Source organism: Carex rostrata, chromosome 4 (genome assembly GCF_964058835.1).
Source record: "Carex rostrata chromosome 4, lpCarRost1.2, whole genome shotgun sequence".
Lineage (NCBI taxonomy): Eukaryota > Viridiplantae > Streptophyta > Magnoliopsida > Poales > Cyperaceae > Carex > Carex rostrata.
The window spans coordinates 7,152,263-7,169,532 of record NC_135921.1 but is presented as its reverse complement, the minus strand read 5'-3'; the positions used below and the strand labels follow the sequence as shown (position 1 = coordinate 7,169,532).

The 17,270-nt window shown below is 35.9% G+C and overlaps 2 protein-coding genes and 1 pseudogene across 3 annotated transcripts; 2 read left to right on the top strand and 1 right to left on the bottom strand.

The window, feature by feature from the left end:
• Nucleotides 1-3,029: 3,029 nt before the first annotated feature.
• LOC144552953 (uncharacterized) lies at nucleotides 3,030-4,526 on the top strand. The gene is made up of 2 exons (XM_078301004.1): nucleotides 3,030-3,685; nucleotides 4,133-4,526. The coding sequence occupies exons 1-2, from the start codon at nucleotides 3,039-3,041 to the stop codon at nucleotides 4,323-4,325; spliced, it is 840 nt and encodes a 279-aa protein (XP_078157130.1). The 5' UTR covers nucleotides 3,030-3,038; the 3' UTR covers nucleotides 4,326-4,526.
• Nucleotides 4,527-4,664: 138 nt separating this feature from the next.
• LOC144553211 (uncharacterized) lies at nucleotides 4,665-5,936 on the top strand. The gene has a single exon (XM_078301310.1). The coding sequence runs from the start codon at nucleotides 4,665-4,667 to the stop codon at nucleotides 5,934-5,936; it is 1,272 nt and encodes a 423-aa protein (XP_078157436.1).
• Nucleotides 5,937-8,308: 2,372 nt separating this feature from the next.
• LOC144552949 (uncharacterized) lies at nucleotides 8,309-13,475 on the bottom strand (annotated as a pseudogene). The gene is made up of 6 exons (XR_013511282.1): nucleotides 13,126-13,475; nucleotides 12,352-12,720; nucleotides 10,806-11,063; nucleotides 10,263-10,513; nucleotides 9,220-9,492; nucleotides 8,309-8,927 (listed from the first exon to the last, which is right to left on the bottom strand). The product of XR_013511282.1 is annotated as an uncharacterized LOC144552949 (transcript).
• Between the last annotated feature and the right edge of the window lie 3,795 nt (nucleotides 13,476-17,270).

Here is a 17,270-nt window from a genome sequence, read left to right as displayed (position 1 = left end):
AGAGAAATAAACAATAGACATCAATTATAATGTCATGAATCAGTTCTCTCTAAGTTTCTACTTTTGTAGACAAGTAAACAAGGAATACTTTGTTTGCTTTTTAAGATAAGAAACTAAGGATCTCAGGTACATTATGTTTGAAGCTATTTAAGTTGAAATAGACCCCCTGAATTTCTAATCTCAAATCAATCCAAAGTTATATAACATCAGTTAATCCTAGTAGAGCTTTGCTACATGAAAGCCAGTAATACTAATCGTCAATCGCCATAATCGCCATAATTACATCCCCCGAACTCCGTCTTTTCTTCATTTTTCTTCATTTTTTGCAATCTAACGCCGAGCAAACACAGTAACTTGATTCTAGATGTATTTTATTCTCTTTATGTTCAAAATACAAGATATTTGGCTTTATTTCATGATGAAAACTAGATGAATGTGTATATAATTTATGTCTATCAATAATAACTGCATATTATCAATTCCTTTGGAAAATCCGGGTACCCATGAAGATCAGGATATTTATTTGGCTAATGAGGGCTAATAAAATCCTTAATTCATCAGGTTCTGAATCTGGTTCTTGATTCACACAGGAACTAATTTGCCTTTCTCCTTAGCCGATCCTGATGTATCTGAAAACTGCGTGCCTTGTTGTGTTGGCTCCGCTGCCACCACCTCCTTGAATTCGTATCCTCTGTATTAACTCAAAAGGGAATTTTTGAGTTAATCAATCTTGACTATCCAATATGTTTTAAAATTCGTGCAGACTAAATTCGCACTAAAGGACTCCTATATATATCTTAAGCAGGGACTAGATTAGCTCTGTTTAAAATCTGACGGTTGAGATTTATTAACTCAAAAGTTTTTTTTTTCCACAGAGGATACACATTCCCACCTCCTCAAAGGACCGAGATACCAAAATCTCAACTCTGACAACGCGCTCGCTCACTGTCTCTATAACTTTCGGATCCAATTATTTTCTTCAGCATCCGCATAACTCTACTATCACAAGTTCGATTAAGTCTTAGATCGGAATAAAAACTAACAACGACGATGGAGTTCAATTAAATGGAAAATATATATTCGGAATTGAATTTTGTTGAGTTTGATTCAATGGAGAATACATATTCTGAATTAAATTTTGTTCCTCCCTATAAATAAAATGAAAGATTTCAGGGACCTGTTTATATTTTGGCTGCCCACTTGCCCAGTACAATTATTCATGTATATAATTGATTTTTTTTTGTTATAAAATTAGTCTTACTCGTAATCTAGTCTGAGGTACTTTCTCTCGCCTAGAATGTATAAAATTAGTTTTACTTTGGATATAAAAAAATTATACACAATTAAAGCATAGAAGTACTACAACATTATAATATAAGTAGAGCTAGAATGTTTTTAAGTTCATTAAGTTTCTTGGCAAGTTTAATTTCGATATCTAACATATTGATTTTAAATGAGAATTTCAAATCATTGGAACTCATATATTTTCAAATAATGTATTTAATTATATGTCAAATTTATAAATTATCGAATTAGTTTTGTATAAAGTCAAGCGACGAACAAATAATAAAAAATGAACGTTTTCAACTTATAAAGTTTTTTTTTCACCGCTTAACTTTATACTAAATTATATCCATAATTTATATATTTAAATTGTAATCACATTATCACTTGAATTAAATAGATTTTAACAATTTGAATTTGTTATTTAAATTTTTTTCGATATATTTTGGAGTTAAAAGCTTATTAATTTTTTGAGCTCAATAACACCTGCTTCTACTCGCAATAATATTTCATAATTTATATACTTTCGAGGCCCAATGAAAAGTTACAGTAAATGTCAGAAAATTTTCTGAATGTTTCTGTAACTGAACTTCATAATTTTCTGAATGTTAACGTCCAGTCAAATGGACCGATTTTTTTTATTAATAGGAAAAATAAAAATAAAATATCGATAATAGGGTACAATTTTGTAAAATTTCAAAAAAATAGGAAGAACGTTATGGTTTATAACATCCAAGACATTTTAGCTGGATGTTATAAACCATAGCGTTCAGTTAATTTGATCGTTAATGATAACTAATTAATCAAAAACACTGTAGTTGGATGTTATGGTCCATAACATCTAGCTACAGTTTTTTTTTCTATAATTTGCAATATTTTTTGAAATTAAACCTCACTTTTTGCAACACTAACAAAAATGAAAGAAGCATTGAATTTTCACATTGGTGAGTTTAATTAGTTCAACGGCTTTTCTTTTATGTTTTAAATCAAATTTTGGTATATTGATCTTGTGCGAAAAATTTCACCTTTCATTATGCTCATCAAATTTTAGTAGCTTTACAGATCTGATTATATTTTTATTGTTCTTGTGACTATGAAATAATTTTATGGATCTTAGAGAATTCACTATATTTTCATGAAAACTTTCTTGCGTTATGATTTAGATTGTATTAGTTTCAAATATTTCACCTCAGATTAAGGTTATTTTATTTGTTATCAAAGAAAAAAATTAGAGGAAATTTGACCTATTACTTAACAGTTACCTACCTGTACTTTTGTACCAGTATTTGTTGGTCCAATTTTACTTGCTAGCACTATCATTTTATTTTATACTTTACAATAATAGCGACCGTGCATTTTGTATATACAATAATAGCGACCGTGCATTTTATACTTTACAATAATAGCGACCGTACAATAATAGCACTATCCAATTTTACTGCTGATTATATATACAATGCCGTGCATTTTGTATTAACTTTTTCTTAAATTCTGCACGGTAGGAGCATTAGAGAGAGATATAAATAATGTATATGTTGCTGTTACTATCAGTCCACTTGGGCTTCTGTAAAAAACTTTCTTATGAATCAAAATGTAGGATGGCAAGTTGCCACCCTACCCTAAAAAAAAATACAATAATAGCGACCAGATTTTATGTTAAAATTATACCAGAAATTTGAAGTTATTTTACCGGTCTATACCGAAAATCAGGTAACATTAATTGTCATATACATATATAGCTAGATGAGCTGAGCATGTATTTGGCCTCTACTGACGACAGTGAAGATGAAGAAAATGATTTAGACCCTGAGGCCAAGAAGCAAGCGACCAGAGAAAAATTCCTTTCCATTTTGAATTCTGGAAACAACTCAGAGAAGAGTGAGGGGGGAGATAAAGAGGGTGACATGGAGATCACCTTCAACACTGATCTCGAGGCACTTGGTAGAAAGATCGTGGAAAACAAAGACAAGTCAGAAGAGACTGTTTGGGAGGCTGTTCTGAGGAAGCAGAAGGAGAAGAAGAAAGCTCGAAAGATGTCCCAATCCATGCAAGATAACAATGATGATGATGATGATTTCTTTATGGAAGAGCCGACAGAGAAAAAGGTTAAAGAGAAGGCCAAGAGGAAGGATAAAGGTAAGAGGAGAGAGGAAGTCGAGGAGACAGGAGCTGCAACTCAGGCAGAGCTGGAGTTGCTATTGGCAGGTGACGAAGATAAGAAGAGTGAGAAGAAGGGGTATAACATGAAACGGCTAAAGGCAAAGGGCAAGAAAGGAAAGAAAGAAATCAATGACGTTGATGATAAATTTCCTTATGTTAACGTTAAAGCTGATCCAAGATTCAGTGCTTTGGTTAACTCCCATGAGTTCGCGTTGGATCCCACTGATCCTCAGTACAAGAGGTATTATATTTTTTTTCTGGCTGTCAAAGTCTGTTCAAGAAAATGCACTTCATTTTTTTTTTTTTAATTTTCATGTATTTTATTTTGACCTTTCCGTTGGCTGTCAAGGATAGTTTAAGGCCCTGTTTAGCAGTAAAAAGAAAATTACTGTTCACGTGGGAAAAAAAAATCACTTGGACTGAATATTTTTTTTTCCTCACATAAACAGTAAAAATCAGTTCAAAACTTTTGATTCCTATTCCTTATTGGGCTACCGAACAGGGCCTAAGTGTAGTGGGGGTGAAGGGCCGGTCTGTCAAAATAATAAAATTGTTTTTTCAGATAGCAATATCTTAACGTGCAGTAAATGATCGATATGTTTTCAGAAATTATCTAAGCTTCTGCCTTTTTTGTTGTGAGCTCATTAGATGGGACTTAATTAAATAATTGTTTTTTTCATTACAACAGGACACCGGCATATCTAAGAGAGAAGTTTACAAACCCTAAAAAGACTGGTAAGAAAGGAGCGAAGCATGTTGATGGACTGGAAAATCCGGAGAATAGAAAGGTAGATCATGTATCTACTGAAAAAACTTCGTCAAAGAAACATGAGCTGTCAGCTGCCATTAGGTCGGTCATGAAAAACCTTCCCAAGTCATAGTATTAACGGTTAGTAATTCCTAAAATGCCCCTTGGTCAAATTTTGTTAGTGCCATGTCAGCATCTCTTTATTTTAAGGTATCATCCTTGTTCGGTTGACATGGCAATAAATTTTGTAATCTTAGGGAACTGTTTATTACGGATGAGTGTGTATTGAGGAAAAGTTATTTCTTTATCTGAGCTACGGTTCACTTTTGTAGCATGTTTTAATTTGTGTAAGTTAGGATAGTGCACTTTGGACTCACAATGGGCCAGATTAATGAGGGCGAAATATCTGCCAAGGAGTGCACTTTGGACCTCTAAAAGAACTTATCTGTGTTCCGTGTTCTGGAGAGGGATAATGGGCCTAAGGGAGAAGCTGTTATCCATGCTCAGGTGGGAAATTGGGAATGGTGCTATATGCGATGCTGTTGGAGAACCCTGGTGTGAAGGATTGGTGCAACTGGCTGAGTTAGATTACCACAGGACCAGATGTAAAGTCAAGGATCTGGTGCGTGAGGAATCAGGGGTATGGGATATGGAGAAACTGATGAACTTATTTGGACTTGTGGGGAGTATCCTGATTGCTACCACGGTGCCGTGTCCAGAAGAGGGAAAGGGTGACGACAGACTCATATTCAAACTGACAGCAAATGGCTCATACTCAGTCAAGAAGGCCTATGCAAACCTTGCTGGCAATGATTGTGTAAGAGATGACGACCAGCGCAAATTCTGGAATTGGATCTGGAAAAAAGGGAATATACTGCCACGCATCCGCCTGTTCCTATGGAAGGCTGTACAAAATGCACTGCCTCTGTCAGCCACCTTAGCATCCAGATTCAATTGTGACTCAAGCTGTGCTACGTGCGGAGAACAAGGGGAAAATGCTAAACATATGCTATTCACATGCCCATTTGCCCGAGGATGCTGGTTTAGCAGTCCGTTATGCCTACGATCTGATCTGGTCTGGGAGAGGTTGCAACAGGACTATATGGGGATGCTCGAACAAATGACGGAGGAACAGTGGACAATGTTTGCCAATGTGGCATGGGCAATATTGGGGGGAAAGCAAGTATCCATCCGGGATTTCCATAAATACCTGGGGGAGGTTAATATGGAGACCAAAATCAGGATTAGTGGGCGTTTTATACAGAAAGGATGGACAGTGCAGGTGGAGGAATTTAGCTTGGAATATTTATGTCAAACTGATGGGTCCTGGGAAGAGCCATGGCAGGGTGGAATAGGTGTGGTGCTTACAAAAAGGGAGGAGCTCCTACTACATTTATCCAAAAAGGTTAGAGCTTGTAGTCCCCTGCAGGCAGAAGCAATGGCACTCATTGAGGCAATTAAGGAGGTACAAGGATTGGGGATGCAAAGCTGCCTTTTCCTATCGGATTGCAAATCACTGGTGGATATGGTATCCAATTTTGACCCACCACTTGAAGCTGATTGGAGAGCTTTCGAGGAGATCCACCAGTTATGGCTTTTCTTTAGATCGAATGCTTCCTTTCGGTGTCAGCACCGGCAGAGGAATCACAATAAATTGGCGGATTACTTGGCTAAGTCGGGTCGGGTAAACAATTGGGAAAGTTCGGGACATACGTTCCCTCTGTACTGGGACTGGTATGGATAGGCTATTTTGATAAGGGTAGACTCTTTTATTTGTTTGTCTTTTTTCTCCAAAAATTATATGTCTCTGTGAAATGCATATGATGCAAACTAGGTGATAGAAAGAGGCATGGATGTAACAAGCCTACGGGCGTTGAAAGAATGAAAAAAAAAAAAAAAAAAAAAAAAAAAGTTAGGATAGTGGGCTGGTATTAAATTTGTTATCACTCCTTGACATAAATTGCCTGTAAAACTATAATTTATATTAAGCCTTCCTATGATATGATGTCTCATGATTATTCATATATAAGCCTTGATTATTTGTGTCATATAGATCTAAGGGTCAATAACCCTAAATTGATCCAGTTTAGTGGTTGATAATACAGAAATAAGATCAAAGTTTTTTTTTTTTTGGCGCGCTTTAAGTTCCTCATCCTATAAGTTACCAGATATGGCTGTATTGATATCTCAGCTGTTGCGTTCAAATTTGATTTTGCAATTTAGATATTTTGTATTTACTATTTACTCTCTGCGATTATAATGTGTAGTTAGCTAAATGGTACAGGTATTCTTGCTTTTGTTCATCATAATTGTTTTGATTGTCATCTTGAGCTTGTAAAAATGTATACAAATGTAGATAATTTTTAGACGTTGATTTTTCAACTTATTGATTCATATCAAAGCTAAATCAAAATGTAATAATTTTTTATGGGCACATAGAGAAAATAACATAGATTACATCTAACGGTTTTATTTTGACGTTTAAATTTTAAACTTTGACTTATTAAAGTTTTTAAAAATGGAGACATGATGGAGGCACAAAAAATGAAGGCATTTGAACTCTCCTCATATAAGATATTGCTAGATTTGAAGCCTCGCGATATTGCTAACTTTTATAAACACGCAACTTATATTTAGCAAGTTGAATAGTTGAATTTTACACTTAAAAATATATATATAGGATAAGGCTAAGGTGCCATGGGTTGCATAGAGACTTACGGTGCTACAGTAAAATATTCGAGTTTTCAAAATTCAAATGGTCGATCCGAACCGTTCATCTTGTTCTCCATATTAATATGTATTTGGAGATCAAATTTTACATTTTTTGAAATTTTTTTATTATTTTTCTCGATTGATAGAAAATCAAATATTTGAATGGTGCATAATTTTTTTAGATCAACTGATGGTCTTGTGACCCTACATTTACCATTAATATTGAATTTGAGATGTACATATATATATATAACCATAGTTCCAGAAATCGACCGATTCCGAGTCAACTCGGAATTGGTCATGTCTGATCCGAGTTTCTCGTCTGTGCGAGTTTTTCGGTAAAACTCGAATGAACAGTGCTTGACTAGGCCAAGTTTTCTGATTTTCTGGCCGAGTTTACACCGAGTCAGGCCGAGTTACACCGAGTTGAGCCGATTCCGGCCGAGTCATACTAACCTGGACTGAGTCGGCTGTGCTGTCGTAGGTCGAGCAATCGGCGCTATTGTAGGCTGCACTGTGCTGTCGAGCATTCGTAGGTCGAGCAATCGGCTGCGCTGTACTGTCCATTCAATTTTAATCGGCGCTGTCCATTCGATTTCAATTAATTGGCGCAGAAATATCAGTTGGCGGAGGAGTTCGAGTCCCATTCAATTTTAATGGGAGAAGGAAATGAGTACGCAGTACGCACGCGGAGAAGGAAATGAGAAAGGGGTCATTTCGGTGGGGTCAGCTGATCAGTGAAGTGTAGAAGAGAAAGAATTTAAGATGGGGGTGGGGCCATCTGTCATAGAATTAGAAGGGAGGAATAAATCAAGGAATCGTGTCATCTTTGGTGCCGTAAGACACTGAATTAAATATTATGTATCCAATTGTTTCATTGAACCGTTAATTCTATTCATTTTAATAAAACGTTAATAAGAAATTTTCATTCTAAGCTAATTTGTTAGCTATTTGTTTCATTAGATTTGAAAGTTCTATTTATAATTACGTTTGTGTTTTCTATTGACATGTTTCGATTTTAATTAATCAAATTTGTTTTACACCACTTTTGTATAAAGTTGAAATATTTTTAACAATTGTTTTTAATTAATGATGTTGTACGTTGGGTTTAATCTAGCCAGCTCGGCATAGCTTCTGACAATAAAAGTGTGTTATATTTGTAATGTTTGTAATACATTATATAATTACTGGATTATTTGAATGTAATATTTTATCTTAATTAACATACTTTTTACAAATTATTTTTATCAATTTTTTCTTATTTTTTGGCTACAAAACAAGCTTCTGCTAAAAAAATCCGAGTTACCGATCCGATTTTTCCGATTCCGGCCGATTCATCCGATTCTGATTCCACGGTAAAAGATCTGATTCCGATTCTGATTCCGATTCCGAGTTTCAGAACCATGTATATAACCATATGATGCGTACCGTTTCCTTTTATTAAAAAAACGCAGCAAGAGAGATTTACACAAAAATACCCTACAAAGGAACAAACAGAACCTCGAGACCAAGTATAAGCCAAACCACGATAGGAGTACTGCACCCAATCAATATCACCACAATCGACAACCATCTACACTCTGGCTCGACTATGAGATACACTGCAGTCATGAGTGAAACAATCATGGGACAGACATGCTACAACAGTAAGTCGATGGCCCCACTTCAGTTGATGCAGTTTAAACTTCACGGGGTCTCGCCAAGCCCAAATGAAACAGAACACAACAACTAGAGCACTGCACATAGCAATTGTATTGGATATAATAAAGGGTTTGAATGCGGGTTTTTTACCAAGAATGGCAAAGCCTGTTGTTTGGTTGTAGCCACCGGGCATGGTAAACACGGCTGCGAAGGTGACAGTTGCAATTAGAACTGCAACAAGTGTATATGTTTGTACACTTAGTTTGAAAAATTCATCGGGTGATTTCTTCCTTCCAAAGGATTTTGAAGATGGAACTGGAGGTAGTTGTTGCTTCTTGCATCTCTTTGCTTCTTGTTTCTTTAGTTCTCTCCAAACATACATCTAATTAAAAATGAATTAATGGTCTTTAATTAGGAATGATAATAAAAAAACAGAAGTAATATTTAAGAAGTAGGATGAACAGGTGAGTTTCAAAGATTTCAGAGTGATAAATTTATATTACAACAAAGTGCAATTGAAATGTGTTGTATAATCACAAATATTTGGTATTAAAAACTTCTTTTGTTAAATGGTTATTGGATGAGAAGTTCCCAGTTTTTGAAAGTTTCTGTCAATTTGATATAAAGAAACGGCATGCTGAGCATAGATAATGCGGTACTCACTAGAGTATTACCTCATACGTGTTTGCTTCAAGCATCTCAATCACACTTCGAGCAGTTTGCCCCTTCTGGTTTAGCAAACAAGGGTTAACCCTTCTGTCCCTGAGAAGCAACAGAGATGATTGTATCCTTGATTGCTTAGCTGCAAGATGCAATGGTGTATTTCCATCAAAATCTTGATGGTTTATGATCTCCTCTGGCTGTATGAGTTTTAACAGACATTTAAGTGAACCGAATTTCCCTTTGTGGACTGCAACATGGATTGCATTCCCACCGTCCTGTCCGAACTGTTAAGCATAACGAAATGACGCCTCTTCAATAATTAGCACACTGCAGATTTTATTGTACATAGGGTAATTTGAAAGATATGTAGGGAATTCCTATATAATTTGCTAGCAATTCATCTTCTTCTCATTTTCATTTTGTTTTCATATAAACCTTACATGCAACTTTTATTTGGTAAATGAAAATCATAATAGGTGTTTTGCCTGCTACTTGAAAAAAAAGTAAAAAAAAAAAAAATGACATGCCAATAACCATATATTCCTACAATCAGGTCCAAATTGTGATTGATAGAGTGCATAGGCTATGAATGTTTAGCTTGTATGCGGATTTGTAGTTGTAACTAATTTGACAGCCCCTGTCAAATCTTTCAAAAAAAAAGGTCCAAATTGTGAAGTGAACTTCCCTTATTTAGATTTGTGTTAATTTAGAAATTTAGTTTTCAAACCTCTAAAATTCTGAATTTAGTCTAGCTTGTTGTAAAATTAGAAACCTACTACTCAAATCTAGTCCTTGTGTCGACACCCCTAGTCTATACTAAACAGTAGGTCGATACGCTTGTGAATTGTCCAATCAGAGTAAAATTAGGGTTTATTTTATTAGCACTTGACCACACATCAAACTTTCAAAGGGAAAAAGAAAAGACAAATGGAGCTCAATCAAGATTATGTCTCAAGCTTTGCTACTAACTACTGTGGCTTGTGAGGTACACATACGAGATTGGGAACCAAAAGGATATCTTAAGAAAGTAATAATAATAAAATAAGCATGCTACCTGCTCTGCTGTATCAGGACAATGTTTAAGGATTGCCTTGATTGCTGATTTGGAACCATACTGGACTGACACATGGAGTGGGGGTTGACCCCAGTAATTGTTGTCATATGCAAGACTTGGATCCTTAGCTATTAGCATCTCCACCATTTTTGCATTGTCATTTTGCGCAGCATAGTGGAGTGCATTGCTTCCATCACCATCCATTTGCTTCACAAAGTCACTCCTCAGGGACAGCAGCATCTCCACTATTTCTGAAATCAGGTTCATAGTACAAGTTATTTTAATTCTCATAATTTTATGTAATGTAAATTATGATATAATTATGGGTAAAAATAAGGCAGGTTTGGGCAGGTTGAAGTGGCATGTTGTTCTTGATTGGGTACTTTGTCTCAAGTTCAGGTTATCTCAAGTCTCCGTTCATTTTAGTTCAGGTCATTCAGGTTTGGCAGTTTTGGTATTGAGTCCATAATTGTGAAGGCATCAAGCATTTTGGATCATTACCATTCCTCGAAGAAACTTATAAAGGCTATAATTTATACTAACTGATATGACCGCCAACCACTGCTTGGTGAAGTGGCGACCCTGTACCAGAAACAGCTGGTTGAGTTTCCTCTTCCTTCTCAACCCATGGTTGTTTCAGTATCTCTTTCACCACCATTGCCATGCCTTCCCGTGCAGCTATATGTAATGGAGACTCTTTCCTTTCATTGAGCATATGGCCCACATTAGGGTTTGCCTCTAATATCCTCAGGGCCACTTCAGATCTTCCATGTGTCACCGCCTCATGTAATGCAGTATTACCTGTTGTTATCACCAACATATATATTTTCTAAAGTTAGAAATATATAGGTTATTCACCATAAGAGAAGTAACGAAATAGAGCCAAGTTCTGTTCCGATAACAATGTATGGTGTGCAACTTTGCATGACATATGGGCACGACACTGGGGACTGATACAGTTATACTCTTCACAGATCATGGACATGCTCATGGACTATTCTCCCACATAAGGATAATTTATAACATAGTCCTAAAATAGCATGATAGAGACATAATCTGTAGAGACTCTTGTTAATTGTTATTTCATACAACGGTCCTGTAAAATAGCCACAATACCACTGGGCCTTTGCAGTATTCTCGTATACAATTGCTGCAAGGTAGTCCCTTATAGGCATAATTAAGAATTCTGGTACTGCGGTAGCATATATATATATATATATCCACAGTTATATGATGCATTTAAAGAAAATATATGTGGGAAATAAGCAATTTCGAGGTTTTATTCATGGTTCTGAAACTTGGATTCGGAATCGGAATCGGATACTTGACCGTGGAATTGGAATCGGATGAATCGGCTGGAATCGGAAGAATCGGATCGGAAACTCGGATTTAGTCGGCAAAAGATTGTTTGTAGCCAAAAAAGAGAGCAAACAAATGGTAAAAAAATAATTTTGATTCCTAACAATAATAAATATATAGAAGAAAAATAGATAAAGAAAAGGAAATAAAAATGAGTTAAAAAACATTAAAAAAAATAATTCAAAAGCAAATGTTAAATGTCAAAAACTATGAAATGGATCTATCCAATGAAAACTGAAATGGAGAGGACAAGAAAACGGTTTCTGTCCAAAAAATACTCCTTGCGCTCGTTGATTACTTATGCTAGACAGATTTCATTAAATCTTACATGTGGCCCCCATCTCCCATTTGTTTCGTTGCTCCTGGTTCACCTTGAATCAACATATTTTTCTATTACTATACTTATTGAACTTGTACACCGAGTCTATTTAAAATATATTTATTGAACCTTTCTTCTCCACAGGTCCTTCGTATTTTCTTCCCAAATCAACGAGGTTTCTTTCCGATAAACTCAAATTGACGTAAAAAAAAAAAACATAATCGGCCCGCACTTGTGAGAATCGGTTCGGAATCGGTCAAAAATCGCCTAACTCGGTCCAAAAATAGGATAAGTCGGCCGAGTCAAGCACTGTTCATCCGATTTTTGCTCAAAAACTCGCATAGGCGCTAGACTCGGGTGAAACTCGACCCGTCCCGTCCGATTTTTCGAACCATATTTTTATTGCATTACCTATCTTATTTCCTGCTGTAAGTGGACCATCTTCTTCAGATTCAAGTTCAATTGGCCATTCCAAGGAATAATTTATCAGCTGATCTGCAACTTCTATTTTACCAAATTTTGAAGCAATGTGCAGAGGTGTGTCACCGTCTATGTTCTTTTCAAGCATAAGTGTCTCGCATTCTCTGAGGATTCTTTCAGCAATGTGTCGGTGACCAAGGCGTGCTGCAATGTGCAATGCAGTGTTTTGTTGAGGAGTTCTGGAGAGAAGGGCTTTTGGGTCAGCTGTCAGTTTATACTTCAGCAGTTCCAGATTGCCTTGTGTCACTGCCTTGTGCAATGCCGGATCCATAATTTAGTTTCTGGAGCTTCCTTATTTAGCTTTACTAATGGAAAAAAAAAGCAACAAGTTATGTAATGGTGATTCCTGAAGAAATTTATAGTTACCTCACTGCATAAATAATAATAGTGTAACAATCAAGATAATGATTTTTGCAAATTTGCAAGTAATATGGTTAGGTTAACAGTCATGTCCTGTCAAAATGCAAGGCTTTACAAGATGTTGAGTGCATCCAATATAATAAATAAGATGGTGATTATAAGATGCAATAACAAGGCATTTATATATGTATCTTGACTATATATATATCTGATAAAAGTTAAAGAAGCTATTAGCCAAATAAATATAAAAATAAATCACACTAAAACATAAAAGAAGAAAACGTTCACCTAGGAAGTTGTGGAAAGAAGCTAGTGTTTGTCTGGAGATTGTACAGAGAGAGTTACCTTTTCAAGGCCTACACCACATGTGAATAATGCATTCCTTGTCACAGTCACTTGGCATCTACTTTTGCCCCATGGATGGTACATCATATTCCTTTCCAAAATCGGTTTAGTATCAGAATGTATTATTCTTATGTCCAAATTGGAGCGAGCATGTCGCATCTACATTTTCTTTTTAGTTCAGACAATTGTGGTGGGTCATTACTAGTGGAATCTAGAGGATTTTATTATTATTCTTTTTTTCTTCCAAATCAAATGGGGTGATCTATGTTTGTATGCTTTTAAGATTAACAAAGACAATTCAGTTAAAATCAAATTCTATTTTTTTATACTCTAACATGTATTAGAGGCCTAAGCTTTGTATAATTTATATAATTTGACATATAATTAAGAGGAGGGTTCAAATGCCTCCATTTTTTGTGCCTCCATCATGTCTCCATTTTTAAAAACTTAAATAACTCAAAGTTTAAAACTTAAATGTCAAAATAAAACTGTTAGATGTAATCTATGTTATTTTATTTATGTGCTCATAAAAAATTATCACATTTTGATTTTGCTTTTATATGAATTAATAAGTTGAAAAATCAACGTCTAGAAATTATCCACATTTGTATACATTTTTACAAGCTCAAGATAACAATCAAAACAAAGTTGAAATGCCATAATTTTTTTACATGTGCATAGATAAAATGATATAGTTCATATCCAACGGTTTTATTTTGAATTTTAAGATTTAAATTTTGAGTTATTAAAGTTTTTAAAAATGGAGGCATGATGGAGGCACAAAAAATGGAGGCATTTGAACCCTCCTCTATAATTAAATACATTATTTGAAAATATATCAGTTCTAATGATTTGAAGTTCTCATTTATAATCAACATGTTGGATATCGAAATTAAGCTTGCCGAGAAACTTAATGAGCTTAAAAACATTCTAGCTGTACTTATATTATAATGTTGTATTACTTCTATGCTTTAATTGTGTATAATTTTTTATACGTATATCCAAAGTAAGACTAATTTTACGAGTAAGACAAATTTTATAACAAAAAAAAAATCAATTATATAAATGAATAATTGTTCTGGGCAAGTGGGCAGACAAATTTACAAATTTTATGTAAATATTGATGAATGGGAAATTGGTACCAGATTGGTACAGGGACGGAGGATTGTTGAATTCGAGCATGCTGATTTGCAGCCATTTCCTATTATTATATACTTTGGTACATCCACGAAAATAGTATGAACTGCAGTGCATGCAAATAAATGGACATCATATCCTTGCAACTAATAACCCACGTAATAAGTTAATCATCTTACCATGCTAATAGTCAGGTGGGACCCACGTAAAATTGCCTTGCTAATAGTCAGGTGAGACCCACGTAAAATTGCCTTGCTAATAGTTAGGTGGGACCCATGTTTCCTTGCCTTGCATAAAGTCAGGTGGGACCAACGTGAGTTAGCCTTGCATATAAATAGGTGGGACCCACGAGTGTTAACCTTGCAAATACTACAAATGGGGTCAACTCTGAAAGTATTAGCATGCGTACTTGTTGCAAGGGTAGTCACATGCAACACGTCGAAAAATAGTTGTTGCATGGGTGTCCTTGCAAATACTTAGTAGTTGTAAGGAAGGTAGTTGTGACGGTACAGTTGCAAGGGTAAGTGCATGCAACAAGCCTTTTTGGACTTGTTGCAAGGGTATTTTCATGCAACAAGCCATTTTCAGATGCATTCAATAAACTCCGATTCTAGTAGTGAAATCTTTCATTTTATTTATAGGGAGGAACAAAATTTAAATCAGAATATGTATTATCCATTGAATTAAACTCAACAAAATTCAATTCCGAATATATATTTTCCATTCAATTGAACTCTATCGTTGTTGTTTTTTATTCCGATCTGAGACTTAATCGAACTTGCGATAGTAGAGTTATGCGGATGATGAAGGAAAGAATTGGATCCAAAAGTGAGAGAGATGGTGAGCGAGCGCGTTGTTAGAGTTGAGATCCAATGCGTGGGTGGCGTGAGCGATAGATCTTGGTATCTCAGTCCTTTGAGGTGGTGGGAATGCGTATCCTCTGCATTAACTAAAAAAAGATCTTTTGAGTTAATGAATCTCCACCGTCTTCCCTGCTTATGCTATAGGGGTCCATCTGCACGAATTTTAAAACAGATTGGATAGTCAAAATTGATTAACTCAGAAGATTCCTTTTGAGTTAATGCAGAGGATACGAATTCAGTGAGGTGGTGGCAGCGGAGCTAAGCAAAACAAGGCACACAGTTTTCAGATACATCAGGATTGGCTAAGGAGAAAGGCAAATTAGTTCCTGTGCGAATCAAGGCCAGGAGTCGTCAGGGTTAGGTGACACTAGATGTGGAAGTAAGTTGTGGTGATGATGGAAGAGGATTGGTCAGTAAAGAGACTAGAGGCGTTCAGATCTCTGACGAGTGTCAGAAAGAGCTGTGTTCACTAATCTATGCTATGCATCCAGCACCCTACCAAATTTCATTGAGACCTGAGACTCCAGTTGTGTATTATTTTTATTCGGATAGAGAAAAAGGAAATACAAGACATTGTGAAATTTGAATTAGGGATTTAAAAAAAAAAAAATTTACAGGTTATGGGCGTCATTAAAATATTGGAGTAAAATATTGGAGTAAAATTGGAGAAAAAGAGAGAGAAAAGGCATGGCCGACCTCGACCAGATAATATACAGAGGCAACTTTGTGCTGGAGCAATGTATATTGGTGTTAGCAAGTAGAGTAGTATTGGCTTGGCCGCTTGAGACGACAAACAAGAGGTATATATGCTCTAGTATTTTATAATGACAATGTTGAATTGTTTGCATGCTTATGTACCACAATCGAATTCTATTACTTCCTTCAAGAAAGAGAAGTAAATCAGCACTGTATTTTAAGCTCTTTGATTGACTGACAAGCAGCTGATTGAGGACATTGGACAGGAAATATGATAAGACTTGAGACTCCTGTTGTACAATTGTCAGTATTATTTTTTTGGGGGGAAGGTCATTAGCTTTTATATATACCTACTAATTGATAAAAAAAAACATATTTATAAGGAGCCAAGTGACTCTAATTCATAAATCTACTTCTTTATTCTCACAAACTCCTCTTACTCAAAATTACTCTAGTCACTCTTAATCATCCTCTAAATTCTTAGTATTCTAATCCTACTTATATATACTAATAATCACTCTAATACCTTAATTCTATTTCGCTCCACGACCGAATCCGCTGTTTCTACCGCCACCGCAATCCAACTACCGGATCTAATCACCGTTGCGCTCTAATCGAGACGAGGATTCCACTCTCCGAGCTCCAACGATATCATGCTCTCGGCTCCACTCAGCTCAGCTCTCTCTCCTCTCCCTCATTCTCCTCTCCGCTCAAGGAGGTATAGACGAGAGAGAGGGGAGAGTATCATTGTGTCAGAGGTAAAAACTCGAAGAGGAGAGGTGTGGAGTGAAAGAAAGCGGCTAAGTAGATCTATCGTTGTGTCATTGGAGAGCGGATTTGGTCGTGGAGCGAGATAGAAAATGATTTAGACCCTGAGGCCAAGAAGCAAGCGATTGGAGAAAAATTCCTTTCCCTTTTGAATGCTGGAAACAACTCAGACTTAGAGAAGAGTGAGGGGGGAGATAAAGAGGGTGACACGGAGATAACCTTCAACATGGATCTCAAGGCACTTGGTAAAAAGATCGTGGAAAACCAAGACAAGTTCAAAGAGACTGTTTGGGAGTCGATTCTGAGGAAGCAGAAGGAGAAGAAGAAAGCTCGAAAGATGTCCCAATCCATGCAAGCTAATGATGATGATGATGATGATGATCTGTATGATGATCATGGTAATGATTATGCCAGTGATGATGATGTTTTTTTATGGAAGAGCTGACAAAGAAAAAGGTTAAAGAGAAGGCCAAGAGAAATGATAAAGGTAAGAGGAAAGATGAAGTCGAGGAGACAGGAGCGGCAACTCAGGCAGAGTTGGAGTTGCTGTTGGATTTATTGCCAACCTCGTTGGATTTAATGTCAACATTGACCATATATGTAATCTAATTATGGATTGTTTACTGTCATATATGATTGTCAATTAAAGTGATCAAATAAAATAATAAACAATTAATATAT

What these genes read in the sequence shown, in the direction of transcription:
- LOC144552953 (XM_078301004.1), top strand. Translation starts at nt 3,039, where the DNA reads ATGTATTTGGCCTCTACTGACGACAGTGAAGATGAAGAAAATGATTTA. An exon ending in ACTGATCCTCAGTACAAGAG is followed by an intron (nt 3,686 to 4,132) that starts GTATTATATTTT and finishes TCATTACAACAG; the next exon opens with GACACCGGCATATCTAAGAG.
- LOC144553211 (XM_078301310.1), top strand. Translation starts at nt 4,665, where the DNA reads ATGGGCCTAAGGGAGAAGCTGTTATCCATGCTCAGGTGGGAAATTGGG.